Here is a 16,556-nt window from a genome sequence, read left to right on the forward strand (position 1 = left end):
GATTAATGCTCCGCCTCTGCTCTTGCCCCCGTTTTTTTTTCTTCTTGCGGCACGCGGGTCTCTCACTATCGTGGCCTCTCCCGTTGCGGAGCCCAGGCTCCGGACGCGCAGGCTCAGCGGCCATGGCTCACGGGCCCAGCCGCCCCGCGGCACGTGGGATCTTCCCGGACCGGGACACGAACCCGTGTCCCCTGCATCGGCAGGCGGACTCTCAACCACTGCGCCACCAGGGAAGCCCTGCTCTTCCCCCTTTTGAGAGAACCCATTTTCACTTTCTTTGGTTTCCCTGCCTTCTTCCTTTACGTTGCTATCTGTCTATGTATATTCTGGAGAAAGGCTTGGTCGCCTGCGTTTGGGGCTGGGTTCACTTTTCAGGTTATTTGAGTTCATCTGTATCGACAGTCACCCACTGGCAGCTAGGGTCGGGGAGGGTGTGGGCCAAATCTGATGCCCAGACATGTGTTAATGAACTTGGACACATTTTTAGAAATCTTGAATTATTTGCCATCCTTAAACACGTGGAGCTCTTGTAAAAGAAATGCAGACTTCTGACTTCTCTTTGAAATTGGAAGATCTAGAGAAACACGTAGTGCACTTGCCAGGTGGCAGCAAGGGACCAGAGGAGCTGCATCCTAGCTGCCCCCCTACTTGGGGCATCCAATCTCCTGTTGCTTGATGTCCACAAACCCCTGCACCCCCCTTATTTGTTCTCCAGGTGACCACTTTACTCATCTGCCAGGTCTATATTCTTATTTTTATTTACCTTCTCTTTCCCACTTACATGAGAGACTTCTCAATGGCAGTAACTTAACATGTGAATAATGATTCACAGAAATGGAAGGCACTTCAGCCATCAGCCAGTGAAGTCCGTTCCCTTCATTTAATATAGGTCTTACCCTGGAGTGAGCCTTTAATTAGTGTTGACAAATGGCACCTCAGCCGGTTTCTAGAAAGGCAGCAGATGGCTGGGGAAGGCCATTGATAAATATTCTATAGAAATTTCCCTGGCTCCCCTCAGTTGATTGATGCTGGGTACCACTAGTTAGGAGGGTTTTCAGTCCTCACATGAAGGTAAAGCTCCCTGGTAATCACACTTGTTTTTCTTTTGTAGGAATCCTCTTCATAAGTCACACTCGGAAGACACCTCTGTAGGTCAGTACCACTTTTCTTGGTTTAACCATTTTTAATTAATTATTTTCTTTTAATACTTTGCGGAACACATAAGTATGTGAACATACAAAAACCACAAAGAATCCTTCCACCCAGAAATAAACATTGTTAAGATCTTGATGTATAGCTTTCCTCTCTTTTTCTGAATTTGTGTGGGTTTCAGAAAAACGTAATATGGATCGTATTCTACAATTGAATATATCCTGAGCATGTTCCTACATGATTGAGTATTTTTTACAGTAAAATTCTTAAGTCTGTGTAATATTCTGTCTTATTGGATGTGCCATAATTGAATCAACCAGTCTCTTCTCTGCTGGGCATGTAAGTTGTTTGCAGTTTTTTCTCTATCACAGAGAAATGATGCTACCACTAAAAATCCTTGAGCCTATCCCTGATCATGTCCTTAGGATAAATCCTTCTGTTTGGAACTTTTGAATGAAAGATTATGCACAATTAAGGTGTTATAAAATCCACTCTTGATTTTGTAACATTTCTTCTGTTTGGGTCTAAGAAAGCCTGGCAAAGTAATCATGATTAGGTGCATAAGTGCTCAAATCAAGCTTTGATTTGGATTTGAATCATGACTACCAACTTTACTAGTTATGACCTTGGGCAAGTCTCTTGCCTCTCTAAGCCTCGGTTTTCTCATCCACAAATGGAAACAAGGATACGTCATACGTTCATTGTGAGTGAGTATTAAATGAGATATGCCATTAGATACAAAGTGCCTGGATATGCTAAGTGCGGGATAAATGTTAGCTCTTGCCATTTTTTTCTTAAGCTGCACCTCCATTTCAGAAACATTAAAATGGGAGAAGGGGAGAGTATAGCTTACAAGAAATACATTCTATTCCCAGACTGCTTGTGAGAAAGATTCAAGTAGTGATAATCCTACTTCACTTTGACCTTTCATGGCTGATATTTGCTGTTGTGTTTAGCCCAGAGGCAGCAGGCACCTTCCACGTTCTGGGTACAGAGGCAGCCTCAGGCTAGTGGACTCCAGTTTCCTTCTCAGAGTCTTGGGGATTGTCAGAACGTAACGAGGGCATCCCACTTTGACAAATAATGCCCTTAGCCTGGGAGCCCCTTGCGCGGGGTCTCCACGGGTCTGTTTTGTGCCACACTGCCTGGCACCGCCCGTCTAGACTGCGGAAACCGACAGTGCATCACTCCGCTGGGCCCTGTTTCCAGTGGCCGTGGAGCAACCAGACACCGAACGGGGACGAAGCCGCAGCTTTGGGTGTGCCCCGTCCACGAGAGCAGATAGGGCTGCTGCTTCTTCATTTTTTTTTTTTTTGGCGGTACGCGGGCCTCTCACTGTTGCGGCCTCTCCCGTTGCGGAGCACAGGCTCCGGCCGCGCAGGCTCAGCGGCCATGGCTCACGGGCCCAGCCGCTCCGCGGCATGTGGGATCTTCCCGGACTGGGGCACGAACCTGTGTCCCCTGCATCGGCAGGCGGACTCTCCACCACTGCGCCACCAGGGAAGCCCTTGCCTGCTTTTTTGATGTTTCTTTATTTCTCATCTTAACCCTACTGTACCATTTCTTGCTCTTAGGAAATTTGCATTTCTTTTAAACAACTTTATAGGCATTTCTAAGTCTTTTCACAAACTGAAAGAGAAAAACTGTCTTTTTGTGAAATCAAAGTATTCTTACAAGCTTTGAGTTGTAAGGAAGAGGCTACTTTTGTTATTAATGAATTTATTGCTTGTGCCTTTTTTTTTTCTTTTTTTAAAGGAAAAGGAGATTGGAAGAAGAAAAATAAGTATTTCTGGCAGAACTTCCGAAAGAATCAGAAAGGAATAATGAGACAGACTTCAAAAGGTACTGTAACACAGCTAGCAGACAGTAGGTCCTTTTAGCTCTAAAATGTTAAAAGAAGCCTGGGCTGCTAATCTAAATGGATGCTGTAAGTTAGAATAAGTCATTGCATGTGCCCATACGCCCTGCAGCCTTTCTGACATTCCTATCATTACTTTAAGACTTCATCCCAGTGGGTTGTTTTTTTTTCTTTTTTTAAATCAAAGAAATCAAAATGGAAAGAGTTCGCAGTCCTTTCTTTTACAGATCTGGCAGCAAAGACCAAATCTTTCCTTTTCTCAATCACATCAACCTCAGGGAGATCTTTACTGGCCAAGATGGACCCTAAAAAGGTCCAGAAAGTCTTAGCATTTGTGAGTTTTGGACCCTCCCCCCTGCCCTGCCACTTGGGGCCTTTGCAATCTTCAGAACTGCTGATGCTTTTCTGTGGCAGGGACAGTTATGGGGTTGTTACCCTTGGAAACTCTGTCTAATGGGCTGACATCATGGGAATTTGCCCGGGCTGCTTTGTGAAGGCAGTCCTGCCTCCTCTTAGCTGTGTCTTTTGTTGTTGTTTATATAGTAAGTAAATATGTCATCCCTTTGAGGCCCAGTTGTATAATTTATGTTTCTCCAGTATTCAGACAGGGAGGGGAAATGAAGCTACTTCCAGATTCCAGTCTGGCTGGATAAGGTTATCATTAGATGAACATTTTTAGTTGCTCACCACTGACACGACTTATTTTCTTTTACAAAATCTTGGTGTCCTAGCCTGTGCAGAATGCTTCTCCAGTTATTCCTACACACGGAAATGAGAAAAATGGACACAGTGTGTGTCAGTGGCACACCTGGGTTCCTTGGCAGCCATCAGTGGGCTTATTTAAGTTGTCCTGCTGTGAGAGAGTTATTCTTAAGCATTCCCAGTTTTTCATTTTGAGACACACCCAGCATCACTTACGATTCAAAGTAAACCTTGGATTCTAACAAAGTCTTATTTAGAAAGAAAGAAAAGGCGAAAGAGAGAGAGAAGGGGATGGAGGGAGGAAGCCAACAGTTTACCGGCTCAACGTTCATTTCTTTTTAAACCCAGGCAACTCTCTCCACCACTCCCCTCCACCACTGGAGGCGAGGCGGATAGTAAAATGCATCAAAGCTGCAGGCTCTCCCCTCCCCTGGCTCACACCATTACTCTTCCCGCACAAGGGGCTGAGTGGCGAAGGGCACTTGAGTGGTGTTTCTGGGCTGATTGATTACAAAAAGGAAGTGAGATAAGGAAACACAGGGGAACATAAATTCCAAGGTAGGTCCTGAGTGAAATGGGTTCCCACAAGTCTGCAGCCAGACTCATTCAGTCCATCTGTCTATACCACGGGCAAATGAAGCTAGAGCCGAGCATCCTGATGGCACTGATTCCTGTAAGGTGTGGATGGGAACAACATGGTGGAGGAGAAGGATGGGGGATGAGAACTCCGGCTGCGCATGACGGCCCACCTTCACCGACACACTCTCCCCACACGCTGATCAAAGGCATGTACGCTGACGTGGCTCACATACATGAGACGTGATGGCCATTTCGCTTTTCAAGAAAACACTTTCAAAGGATCCTAACTGAGGGATTCTCTTTCCCTCTGCAGTTCTGCCTGCCTTCAGTTTTTTCTGTGTTTTTTTTTTTTTGCGGTACGCGGGCCTCTCACTGTTGTGGCCTCTCCCGTTGCGGAGCACAGGCTCCGGCCGCGCAGGCTCAGCGGCCATGGCTCACGGGCCTAGCCGCTCCGTGGCATGTGGGATCTTCCCGGACCGGGGCACGAACCCGTGTCCCCTGCATCGGCAGGCGGACTCTCAACCACTGCGCCACCAGGGAAGCCCCCTGCCTTCAGTTTTGAGCTAGAAGTTGAGTTCCCCTCACAGTTTGGAAACATATTTATGAGAGTGATGCTTTCAGATACATGCATAGATAGTACCTTCCTTCTAATGATCTCCAGATGTTTCACACCTGAGATTATATTTATTTACACGTGTCCCCTGAGGAACAGCAGTCAAATAGATTAGTAGGGATCTAGGCTTCCACCAGGATGAAGGTTTGTCCTGCAGCAGACGCTGTGACCTTCAAGTTCTCTGTTGTGAAAGAGAGTTTCCTCTCCCTCCTCTGCAAAAACATCTACTTGTTCGTGTTTGAAATGGAAGGACGCAGAGAACCTTCAGCCGAAGGAGCCTTGGAGTGCTTGTTCGCTCTAGCCGGGTCTTTTTTTTTTTTTTTTTTTTTTTTGTGCTACATGGGCCTCTCACTGTTGTGGCCTCTCCCGTTGCGGAGCACAGGCTCCGGACGCGCAGGCTCAGCAGCCATGGCTCACGGGCCCAGCCGCTCCGCAGCATGTGGGATCCTCCCGGACCGGGGCACGAACCCGTGTCCCCTGCATTGGCAGGCGGGCTCCCAACCGCTGCGCCACCAGGGAAGCCCTCTAGCCAGGTCTTTAAATTAGTTCTCTGCCTCACCTGTCACTCCAGACGCCCTGTCAGCCTTCTTCCAAAACTCCTCCACTAGACCCTCCATCACAAAAGCTCTGATCATTTTGAAGGATTTGTTTCCATGGTAACATCCGTTTGTTCTTAGAGCTTGTTTCCAAGCGAGATAGGCTCACTGGCTTCCTACAAAGCAGCCCATTCCTGGTCCTGTGGCTCCATCAGTAACAGCGCTAGACGGTGCGCCTGAATTACGTCCTTCTCTAGTCCTAGATGACAAGCCTTCAAGACTGGCATCCTGTCTTATCGTTTTTATTTTCTTCTTCACCTGTTCCTATTGCTTTTCTTCTTCGATCTCCAGGAGAAGATGTGGGCTATGTTGCCAGCGAGCTGACGATGAGTGATGAGGAACGGATTCAGCTGATGGTGATGGTCAAGGAAAAGATGATCAGCATTGAAGAAGCGCTTGCTAGGGTAAGAGTGCAGGTGTGTGGTTTTCATTTGTGAGCGCTTGACCTCCTGACATTGACAAATGTTGGGACATTACAACAGACTGAATGCCTCCACCCCCACCCCCCCCCCCCCCCCTCCCCCGCAAATTCATATATTAAATCCTAATGCCCAAGTCACGTTATTTGGAGGTGAGGCCCTTGGGAAGTGGTTAGGTCATGAGGGTGGAGCCCTTATGAATGGGGTGAGTGACCGTGTAAAAGAGGCCCCAGTGAGCTCCTTTACCCCCCTCCGCTGTGTGAGGACACATGCTGTCTGTGAACCAGGAAGTGGGTCCTCACCAGACACTAAATCTGCCGGCACCTTGATCTTGGACTTCCCAGCCTCCAGAACTGTGAGAAATTTCTGTTGTTTATAAGCCACCCGGTCTATAGTGGTTGGTTGTAGCAGCTCAAACAGACTAGAACAGGGACATCAAAGGGTATGGGAATATACTGATGAGATTGATAATGATAAATTACTAAATAACCACCAAAGAAAAAGTAAATGCAACCATTATAAGCATTAGTTCTGTAAGATGCTTTCAACAAACTAAACTTTGACTAACCTAAAAGTCAAGCTTTATCTGTAAACCTTAAACTTTTGCTTACTTTCATTTCTGAGTAGATATTACAGTTTATTGTGTCATATTTTTTTGCTCTGAGTTAAATTAAGCACTGAAAGAAGCCTAATTAACCTTTAGGACACCGGAGTAGTGTTTGTGATAGCAAGATAGCAATTCTTAAGAGATCTCCTGCTTTGTTGTCGCCCAACCAACTGGCTGACTAATTCTTGGATTCTGACTTTGAATACTTGGTTCGGGATGGTGTAGACAAGTCATAAATTAGGCAGGTTTAGAACTTTCAAGTCACTAAGGAATCATTGAATGAGTTATGACTTTAACATTAAGCAGAATCTTGAAGGTCTGAAACCTTGAAACAGTGCCAGACATACTTTAGTTTAGTATACCTGACTCTAAACCTCAATAGTTAAAAAAAATAGTTTGATTTGTTGCTGAGACAATGCTGGAAAAAAAAAAGTGCTTGAGGGGAGTGGGAGGTGGGACCTGTAGTAGGAGACCTGAGGACCAAGGCCTCCACCAGATGCCCATCTGCCAGCTTCTCTCGCTCTGTTGGTTTGGAGGAGCAGAGGTGATCTTGCTTCCAGCGTCTCTGGGGGACTGAAGCAGTGCCTCGTGACCACCTGTGCCTGCCCTTCACCCTCAGTCTGGTCTCCCTGCTCCACCATGCCTTCGGCCACCCCGTCTAGCTGCCAGCTAGGGCAAAAAGTCCACCAGACATCTCTCCGGTGCCATTCCTTGAGCATGTCATAGCACTTGAAAAAAGTCCAGCTGAATTCCTAGAAAATGCATATGAGAAACACGGACCTGTATTAATTTTACCATGGTAGGCAAGATGTTTACTTACGTTCTGGTGAGTCATGCTGCTACATTGCTGTTTATAATTGTAAATTTGAAGATCTAAATGCAGAAGATGTCTGCAGGCATCTGACACCATCTGTGTTTGGAAAGGGAGTTGCATAGGATGTATCTAACCTAGTTTTCCTGGGGCAGAAGAAAATGTTAAAAATGTCCTTAACATAGTCAACTTCAGGTAGCACGTTTCTATAATCAAAAAAGAAACAAAGGAATACTTTCAAAGTTGGGGAGAAAAAAATTTGTTTGATGTTCTTTCTGAGCTGATAATTTTAACAGCTAGCCATTGTTTACATGGAAAGGAAATCAGAAGTCAACTCTATGAAAAGGTGGCACAGCTGTATGCAGGTTGGATGGAGGTTTTAGCCATGGAGTCTGTCTGTTGCCAGGCTGGTTGCCTTTGCCTAATTTTAGGATGGAGCTCATCAAGACATCAATAATATTCCCTATAAGCAATCCAGAAACACAGAAAGAAAAAATTGATGACATTCTCCAAACTTTATTAGATTCTGCACACAAAGGTGGGTGTCCTTTGACAGGTGATGAAGTAACAGGGAAGCTTGTCGGTCTGCTCTTGGCGGGGCAACATACATCCTTGGCTACTAGTGTCTGGATGGGCTTCCTTTTAGCCAGAGACAAAACACTTCAAGAAAAATGAAGGATCTCCCTCCTTTAACTTATGATCAGCTCAAGTATCTAAAATTTATTTGATTGCTGTATAAAAGAAACCTGAAGAGTTAGACCTTCTGTAATGACCATGATAAGAATGGTCCTTCAGGGCATCAGACATGTGTTTCTCCCACTGTCAGTCAGAGTCTAAAAGACCCATAGGTATTTAATGCTTTCATGTTACTAAAGAATTATTATAATCTGTTTCAGGTGGCTGTCTAATTCTGTTTTATAAGACATTCTACATGAGGTTAAAACATTTGCATTTTGAAATTTTTATGTGTTTTTACATTCAGCGTAGCTAAGGAGGAACTTGGAAAATAATGTTAATTAGCTGCTCCACTGCACTTTTTGTATTTGAATTTTCTAAAGTTATGCCCCTTCAACAGTTTATTTACATAAACTAGCTAGTAAATATTTGTGGTGTTCAGGGCACTGACTTGCACAGCCCTTGGGGCACATGGAACACAATTCAGAGTTCATTAGACACTAGTGTACTTTGATATATATTTCAAAGATTCAAACTTTTTTTTTTTTTACCATAAGTTCACATGTTGCCATTTAGACACAATTAATGTACTGTGATCATTTTACCGTTGTTCAGATGACGTTGCATAGCCTACTGCTCTTCTTTTACAGTGTGAGAAATTCAGTTCTGAAGACTGTGTGTGCAAGATGTTGATGTGGTCCCTGTAAGAAATACTAGGGTTGGTCTTGATTTACCAAGAAGATGTAATATTTTCTTTTTCTTTGACTTGTTAGGAATACAATAACTTCTGTCCTGATTTGTTCCACGTCGTAGTTTTGCAACATTAATGAATTTAAATGAATTAATTAGAAAGTTTGGGGGGAAAAAAAAGACCCATATAGAATGTCTAGACTTTAATCCTGATAGGACGACCAGCATCAGGAGAGAAGTTTGCCTGTGTGTCATTTGGAGCTGAGTGTATCCCCCAATGCGTCGTTGTATTTGGGAAAATTTTGCCTATGTTCAAATGAATACAGTTTGGTCCACTGTGCTTTGTTCATATGAATTTGATCTCACTGCTGAGTATTTTCCCCCTGTGAAGTATACAGCTATGATTCACATTCCTGAAAACCCAGTTGTCAATACAAAGATGAAAATAGCTGCAAAGAAGCAATATGGGAAACACCATTGTCAGCTGCAAAAGCATTTGAAGAGAATGAAGTTTACAAGATAACTCTGTGTACACAGTGTGTAATTTAAAAAGACAGCAGCTTAACTTATGATTTTTATATTTTTTTAACTGAATAGTTCCATCAAATCTAATGGCATTTCAAACATTTTCTAATGGTTTTATGATGGTCACTTACTCTGTATGCTTTAAGGAGTCCAGCACACTGGTTAAAAAAAATCGTTTAGGGGGATCTAGAGTATTAGCGTATTCTAGACAACACCATTTACAGGTGCTAATTTTAAGACTGTTCATAGCTCTTGGTGAGTAAGTTCAGGGTATTCAAGTGTTGGACTAGTTCTGCAAGGTATAGAAAGCCCATGAGACACTTGGAAGCTACAGGTTATTAACTTATCTGGGTAATTTATGTGGTGTATGTGAGATTGGGAGGGTGAGGAATAAAGTCACTTTTAAAGCTTTGCATAAAGGAGAGCAGTATTGTTTTGGTATGATGGCACTCAACCATGATGGAGCTATGTTGTTGAAAAATATGTCCTTTGACATTTTAACTGGAAGCAGTGTCTAAGGAAATTGAGAGAGATTTATGACCATGATTTAATAATCATGTTCCCTAAAAAATAATGTATCAATATTGATACTAAACACTTGCTCATGTAATTTGATCTAATTACTAAATATTATGTATTTATCCACCTGATAAATATGTGTTGGGTTCCTCAAGGTCGTATCTGTGTGGAAGTCCAAAATAAAGTCCTTGTGGGATTTGAAAACAAAAAACTTGATGTTTGTCACTGACTTGACTGATGTTTTTGGCATGGAGAACTTTTCTTAATGCCAGCTGTCGTACATCAGGTTCCCTAGAAGCAGAGCCTGAGATGTGGATTCCTGTGCACATGATTTATTGAAGAAAAGCTTTCAGAAGAAACCTGTAAGTGAGAGAGGGAAGCAGGAGAGGCAGAGGAAGAAGGTGGACAGAGATGTGATTTCAGGAGAAGTCTAGTCTCAGCCTCAGCCTGATCCCACAGGGAGGGGTGGGGAGCTCTGGAAGGTGAATTGCACTGTAGAGTTTGTCCTGCCAGAGAAAAAGAGGCTGAAAGCTGATTGGGGAGGAGGGAAGAGCCTTCTAGGCATCTGTGGGGAGACAACGCCTGTCAACCACGGATAATTCTCCTGAGAAGGGTATATAGAAGTGAGTCCATATCTCCAGTAATTGGGAAATCAGAGAGCAGTCTTTTAAAGGGAGTCTGGGCATCTGTTATACCAGAGCACAAGATTATGAGCTGAGAACCTATATAAATTATTTCCTCGTAGCAGGTATTGTGCATCAATCATAGGAATGTGGACAGCTAGAGAGGCTCATGGAGAGAGTCCATAGGAGAGCAACAAAGTGATTGAGGGTTTTTTTAAATAGGTCTCTTGGGCTGGAATCGGAAAGAATTTATCTCAGAAAAGAACTTATTCACTGTCTTCAAGTATATGAAGGGTTATTAGACAGTACATCTTTAGGATGTACTGCACAGTGTTTTGTTTTCATATCTACTGAGGAGAGCATAAAAGAAAATGAATGAAAATCACAGCTGGAGGGGATTTAGATTAAATATAATAGAAATGTTCTTTATAATAAGTGCCCTTAGAAATGGAAACATTTTAGAATCTCTCTCCATAAAGGTCTTTAAGATAGAATAAGCATTAACCTACTACAGATGGTCATTCCTCTAAGAATCATGTCATAGACTTCCAGTGTGAGAAAACTATGAGACTAGGGAAAATAAGATATGAAGGTAGACAGATGGACAGGCAGACCCACAGCCACACCCACACTTTAAAATGTCATTATTTTAAAACTTCCAGAATTAAACTAAAGCTCTATAAATTTGCTTTAAAATACACAAGTTTCTCAAATGAACATCGTCAGTTGTCTTTGGGAGCAGAGTGGAATACAAAAATGTGATTATGTAAACAATAACCAGGTTTTTTTCATTGTAAAATGCACTTTAAAAATTGTTAGAGATCCCGGTTTTCTTTTTTTTTAATTAGGAAATTAAAAAACAAGGTAAATTTGGATAGAGCACAAATCTGAATCTTTATCAGAAGAAGCACACGGGGAATTCCCTGGCAGTCCAGTGGTTAGGACCCCGCGCTCTCACTGCTGAGGGCCCGGGTTCAATCCCTGGTCGGGGAACTAAGATCCCACAAGCTGTGCAGCCAATAAATAAATGAATGAATTTTTTTTAAAAAGAAGAAGAAGCACATGTACTCTTAGGCACCCACGTCAATGATGGAAATGGACGGATAACAAAAGAAAAATATTAAGTCTGTTTATGATTGACTAGTGAGGAATTTGTTTTGTTTTCCTAAAGATGAAGATTTTATTTAGTGCTTCCTAGAAAGTAGAGCAGAGACCCTGAGAAGACAAATGATAGCACCCTTTTCCAGAGGCAGCTATTTCCATCATACAGGAAGGATAATGCACTTCAGAAACCAATATATCTGGAAAGGAAGAGCATTCTAATATGTCACTTAAATGTATTATAGAGATTAGAACAATATTAATCCCCCTAATATACTAGAAAGATTAAAATAATATTAAGCACCTGCATAGCAAAAGTTCAAATACCTGGAGTTGATGTGAACTTTGAGCTCTCTTTTATCTGAAACCACAAGGGTGATAATAATACCATCATAAAAAGTCTGTTGCATGGGTACAGGATACTAAGAGCTTTGCTACGTTACCTTACTTTATTCTGGTATCAGTCCTGTGATATAGTTTATTGTCATCCCGTTTTCCAGGTGAAGGAACTGAGGCACAGAGAGGTTAAGTAATTTGCCCAAGGGCTTCCAGTTATTTGGGAGCCCTTACCTGTTAATAATACTGTCTGCCTCCCCCTTGTCCATTTCCTGTCACAAGTATGCACAGAAAAGAACTTCATAGTAGAAATAATGCTTTGGAAAGTTGCTTTTTCCTAGAGGACTGGCATTGCCACGTCCACACAGCTCCAGTGGAAAAGGACGGTCCTGGCACCATCTCCTGGGCTGTCAGGTCAGATTGTATCTGCTTTTTGGTGTCTTGATTCATGGAACATGATTTGATCGATGTCTTAACTTCATATCTAAAAACTGTTTTTTAACAGAATTTATGCTGGGACAACTTATTTGTATTACACACAGAGTTAAATTTTTATGTATTTTATGAAAACACACCTGGAACTTCTCACATTGGCCATTCTGAAAGATCTTGCATCTAATTCTGCTAGGTTAAATTTGTTAATTTTCTATAATATTTCATTTTGTCCTTCTGTGTTTTTCAAAAAGTAGAAACCTAGTTTTTAAGCCCAAACTTTAAATGTCTCTGAACATATTCTAGATATCTGCTATTTTCCTCTCATCCATAGGATCCCCAATAAATCCCATAGCATTTGTTAGGTGATAACGTTGAACTGGTAACATGAGGCAGTCTAGAGCAAAACAAGCAAGCGATTGTTAAAAATCAGTTTCAGGCTTCTACCTCTGTTTTACTAAAATGTCCTTAGTCTACACATTTTGTCTTCCACAAAGAGAGGTAACGCAAAGGTCAAGCTACAGACAATTTCTGTTATCGAACTTATAATTGAACTGAGAAAGGTGTTTTGATGTTGGAAGATGTTGGAGAAGGAAAATCAAGGCTCTTTTTGGAACACAGAACACAAAGAGTCTGTTGTGTCTCTTGGTTTGATTTAGATGAAAACCTGCAGGGGGGGACGTGTTTCTCCTTTCATTTGGGTGACCCTTGTCTTTGGCTGCCACTTAGTCACCAACAGTGGTGCGAAGAAGGTGCCCAAAGGATTCATTCTGCTGCTTGGTAGACAGCCTTGGCCATCATTTCCATTTCAATCTTCCATTTCCTCTTGTTGCAGCTCAAGGAGTATGAGGCCCAGCACCGGCAGTCAGCTGCCTTGGACCCTGCTGACTGGCCAGACGGTTCTTACCCACCATTCGATGGCTCATCAAACTGCAATGTAAGTTTGCTGTCTCTTTGAGCATCTTAACCACTCCTACTAAAAAGGGACAGCCTACACAATTTGAGCCTTTAGACTTCTTTTTGCAGGCACCAACTCCCACCTGGATCTGGAAAGAGGTGTCTCTTCTGACGTGTTATTCTTTTCTTTACTTGGTAGCTGGGACAGCGCTATTCATGCTGTTTTTGTTTTTTTTTTTTTTAAATAGAAGTAAAATAGACACAACTTAAATTTTATCATTATAAGCATTTTAAGTGTTCAATTCAGTGGCATTAAGTACATACACTTTGCTGTACAACCATCTTCACAACCCACTTCCTGAACTTCTCCATCATCTGAAACAGATATTCCATAACCATTAAACGATAACTCTCCATTCTCTCCTCACCTTCCCCAACTCCTGGCAACCACAGTTTGCTTCCTGTCTCTATGAATTTGACCAGTCCAGGTACTTTATATAAGTAAAATCATACAATATTTTTCCTTCTGTGTCTGGTTTATTGCACTTAGCACCATGTTTTCAAGACTCGTCCACGTTACAGCTATACTAGAACTTCATTCCTTTTTATGGATGAACAGTATTCCACTGCACGTATATACCACATTTTGTTTAATTATTCATCTGTCGATAGACACTTGGGTGTTTCTCCCTTTTGGCTATTGTGAATATTGCTGTTATGAACATTGGTATACAAGTGTCTGTTTGAATCCTTGCTGTCAAATCCTTTCCGTATATACGTAGGAGTAGAATTTCTGGATTATATGGTAATTCTATGTTTTAACTTTTTGAGGAGCTGCTGTATGGTTTTCCACAGTGGCTATACCATTTTACATTCCTGACAGCTGTGTGAAATTTCCAATTTCTCTGCTTCCTCACTGACACTTGTGATCTTCCCATTTTTGATACGTCATCCTAATGGGTATAAAATGATATCATTGTGGTTTAGATTTGATTTCTCTAGTGTCTAATGATGTTTAGCATCTTTTTATGTGCTTGGCCATTTTTATACATTCCTAAGAAAAGTGTTTATTCAAGTTATTTGCCCATTGTTGAATTGGGTTTTTTGTTTTGTTGCTGGTTGTTGAGTTGTAGGAGTTCTTTATAGAGTCTGGATAGTAATCCTGTAAATATTTTCTCCCATTCTATGAGTTGCCTTTTTACTCTCTTGATAGCGTCCTTTGAGGCAGGAAAGTTTTTAATTTTGAAGTCCAATTGACATTCGTTTTTGGTGTCATAACTAAGAAATCATTGCCATATCCATTGTCGTGAAGATTTTCTCCTATATTTTCTTTTAAGAGTTTATAGTTTTATCTTTTAAGTTTAGGTCTATGACCCATTTTAAGTTAATGTTTGTATATAATATAACATATGGGTCCAACCTCATTCTTTTGTGGGTAGATACCTTGTTTTCCCAGAACCACTTGTTGAAAAGACTGTCCTTTCCCCCATTGAATGGTCTTAGCACTCTTTTTGAAAATTAATTGACCATATATGTGAGGGTTTATTTCTGGGCTCTCTTATTTTATTTCTTTGGTTTATATATCTTTCCTTGGCAGGCATCATACTGTTTTGATTAAGATAGCTTTTATAGTAAGGTTTGAAATTGGGAAGCGTGAGCCCTCCAACTTGGTTCTTCTTTTTCAGATTGTTTTAGCTATTAAGGTCCCTTGAGATTCCATATGAATTTTAGGATGGGTTTTTCTGTTTCTGTGAAAAGTGCCATGAGATTTTGATAGGGATTTTATTGGACCTGTAGATTGATTTGGGTAGTATTGTCATCTTAACATGAAGTCTTCCGATCCGTGAACACAGCTATTCTTCCATTTATTTATGTCTTCTTGAATTTCTTTCAGCATTGTTTTGTAGTTTTCAGTGTACAAGTCTTGTCTCCTTGGTTATGTTTAATTTTAAGTATTTTATTCTTTTTGATGCTATTATAAAATGAAATTGTTTACTTAATTTCCTTTTTGAATTTTTTATTGCCAGTATATAAAGATGGAACTGATTTTCCTGTGTTGATTTTGTATCCTGCAACTTTGCTGAATTTCTTTATTATCTCTAACAGATGTGTGTGGGGGGGGTGTGGGGGGTGTGTAAAATCTTTAGCGTTTTCTACATATAAGACCATGTCACCTGTGAATAGAGGCAATTTTTCTTCTTCTTTTCCAGTTTTGATACCTTGTATTATTCATGCTGTTTTAATGTGACCAAAACATTGCTTCTCAGGAGTTCCACCAAGATCATAGGAAGTAGAATTCCAGAATTTCAGATAGACATTTCATGGTGCTATCATCAAACTGCATGGAGTGAGAATGGAGGGAGTTAACCTTTTTCATCTATTATTCAATTTTTTTTTTTTTTTTGGTTTTCAAGATTTTGTTTATTTGAGTAGTTTGTAGCTACTATGCAGTTGTTTTGTTTGTTAGGTCCTCTCTTCCTTAAAGTCTGGAAGCAACTCTACCTCCATTTCTTTAGACTCTTGTTTCCTCTTGTCAGTGCTCCATACAGCCAGTCATCTTTCCAAAACATACCTCTCTTCTTACATTCGTGTGTTTCAGAAAAGCCTGATGGTTTTCCAGTTTTACAAGATAAATTCCAAACTTCTTGGCACACTCAAGACCCTCTATGATCTGACCTTAATCAATTTCTCTACTCGCATCTGTCACCCCTTGCTCCAGTAGGTCTCCACTCCATCCGCATTGGACCCTGAATGCCTTACTGATCATACCTTGTAGTTTCACACTCCCTGCTTTAATTTCTGCATTTCCTCTACCTAAAATGTCTTCCTGCAAATTTTTCCAGGTAAAAATCTATGCATCTTTCAAGGTGAAGTCCAACTGCCACCTCCTCTGAAACTTTAGCATCCTCAAGTGTATTTTTATAGCTTCCTGTTCTGTGCTTTGTTAAACTGGCTTGCTACATGAAACCTAACAGTTATCCTGGAGTATCAGAATTAATTGTATGTATTTCAACCTGCATGGAAATTGTGAGCTCCTTGAGCAAGAAAGGCAGCTGTATTATCTTTGCATCTCCAGTGAGTGCCTAACTCAGTGTTCAGCTTATGTAGCCTGCTTGAGAAATATTCAGTCAACAAACTTGTATTTGAATGGTCATCCTTCCTGGCTGCTTTAAGAGCATGTTTTATGTCTTGAGACTATAGACTCAGTCTTTACACTTCTTTGCATCTAAGTAACAAATGATGGCATATCATTAGTAAACATAACCCTCCCACTACCTCCTTGTCCCTGATTTCCTGAATCAAACACCAGATTCCATTGCAGCTAAAACAAACAAATAAACAAAAAACCCAAAGGATTATTAATTTGAAAGCTCTGCTTGGTTTGCTTTTGTGTGGAGGGGACTGAGACGTTACCATTTAT

At 41.4% G+C, this 16,556-nt stretch overlaps 1 protein-coding gene and 1 pseudogene across 3 annotated transcripts in view; both read left to right on the top strand.

The window, feature by feature from the left end:
• The window catches only part of SASH1 (SAM and SH3 domain containing 1), a 187,448-nt gene that overhangs the window by 113,137 nt on the left and 57,755 nt on the right, over positions 1–16,556 (top strand). For 2 of the 3 annotated variants that reach the window (XM_029224143.1, XM_029224142.1), the window contains 4 exons: positions 1,112–1,152; positions 2,908–2,994; positions 5,792–5,916; positions 13,074–13,175. In XM_029224143.1, the coding sequence (XP_029079976.1) occupies positions 1,112–1,152; positions 2,908–2,994; positions 5,792–5,916; positions 13,074–13,175 (355 nt within the window). The remainder of the gene's footprint in view (positions 1–1,111; positions 1,153–2,907; positions 2,995–5,791; positions 5,917–13,073; positions 13,176–16,556) is intronic. The other variant, XM_029224141.1, reaches the window with a different exon arrangement.
• LOC114896255 lies at positions 6,421–9,225 on the top strand (annotated as a pseudogene).

The sequence above is a fragment of the Monodon monoceros genome, unplaced genomic scaffold (genome assembly GCF_005190385.1).
Source record: "Monodon monoceros isolate NGI ecotype Baffin Bay Population unplaced genomic scaffold, NGI_Narwhal_1 Super_Scaffold_15, whole genome shotgun sequence".
NCBI lineage: Eukaryota > Metazoa > Chordata > Mammalia > Artiodactyla > Monodontidae > Monodon > Monodon monoceros.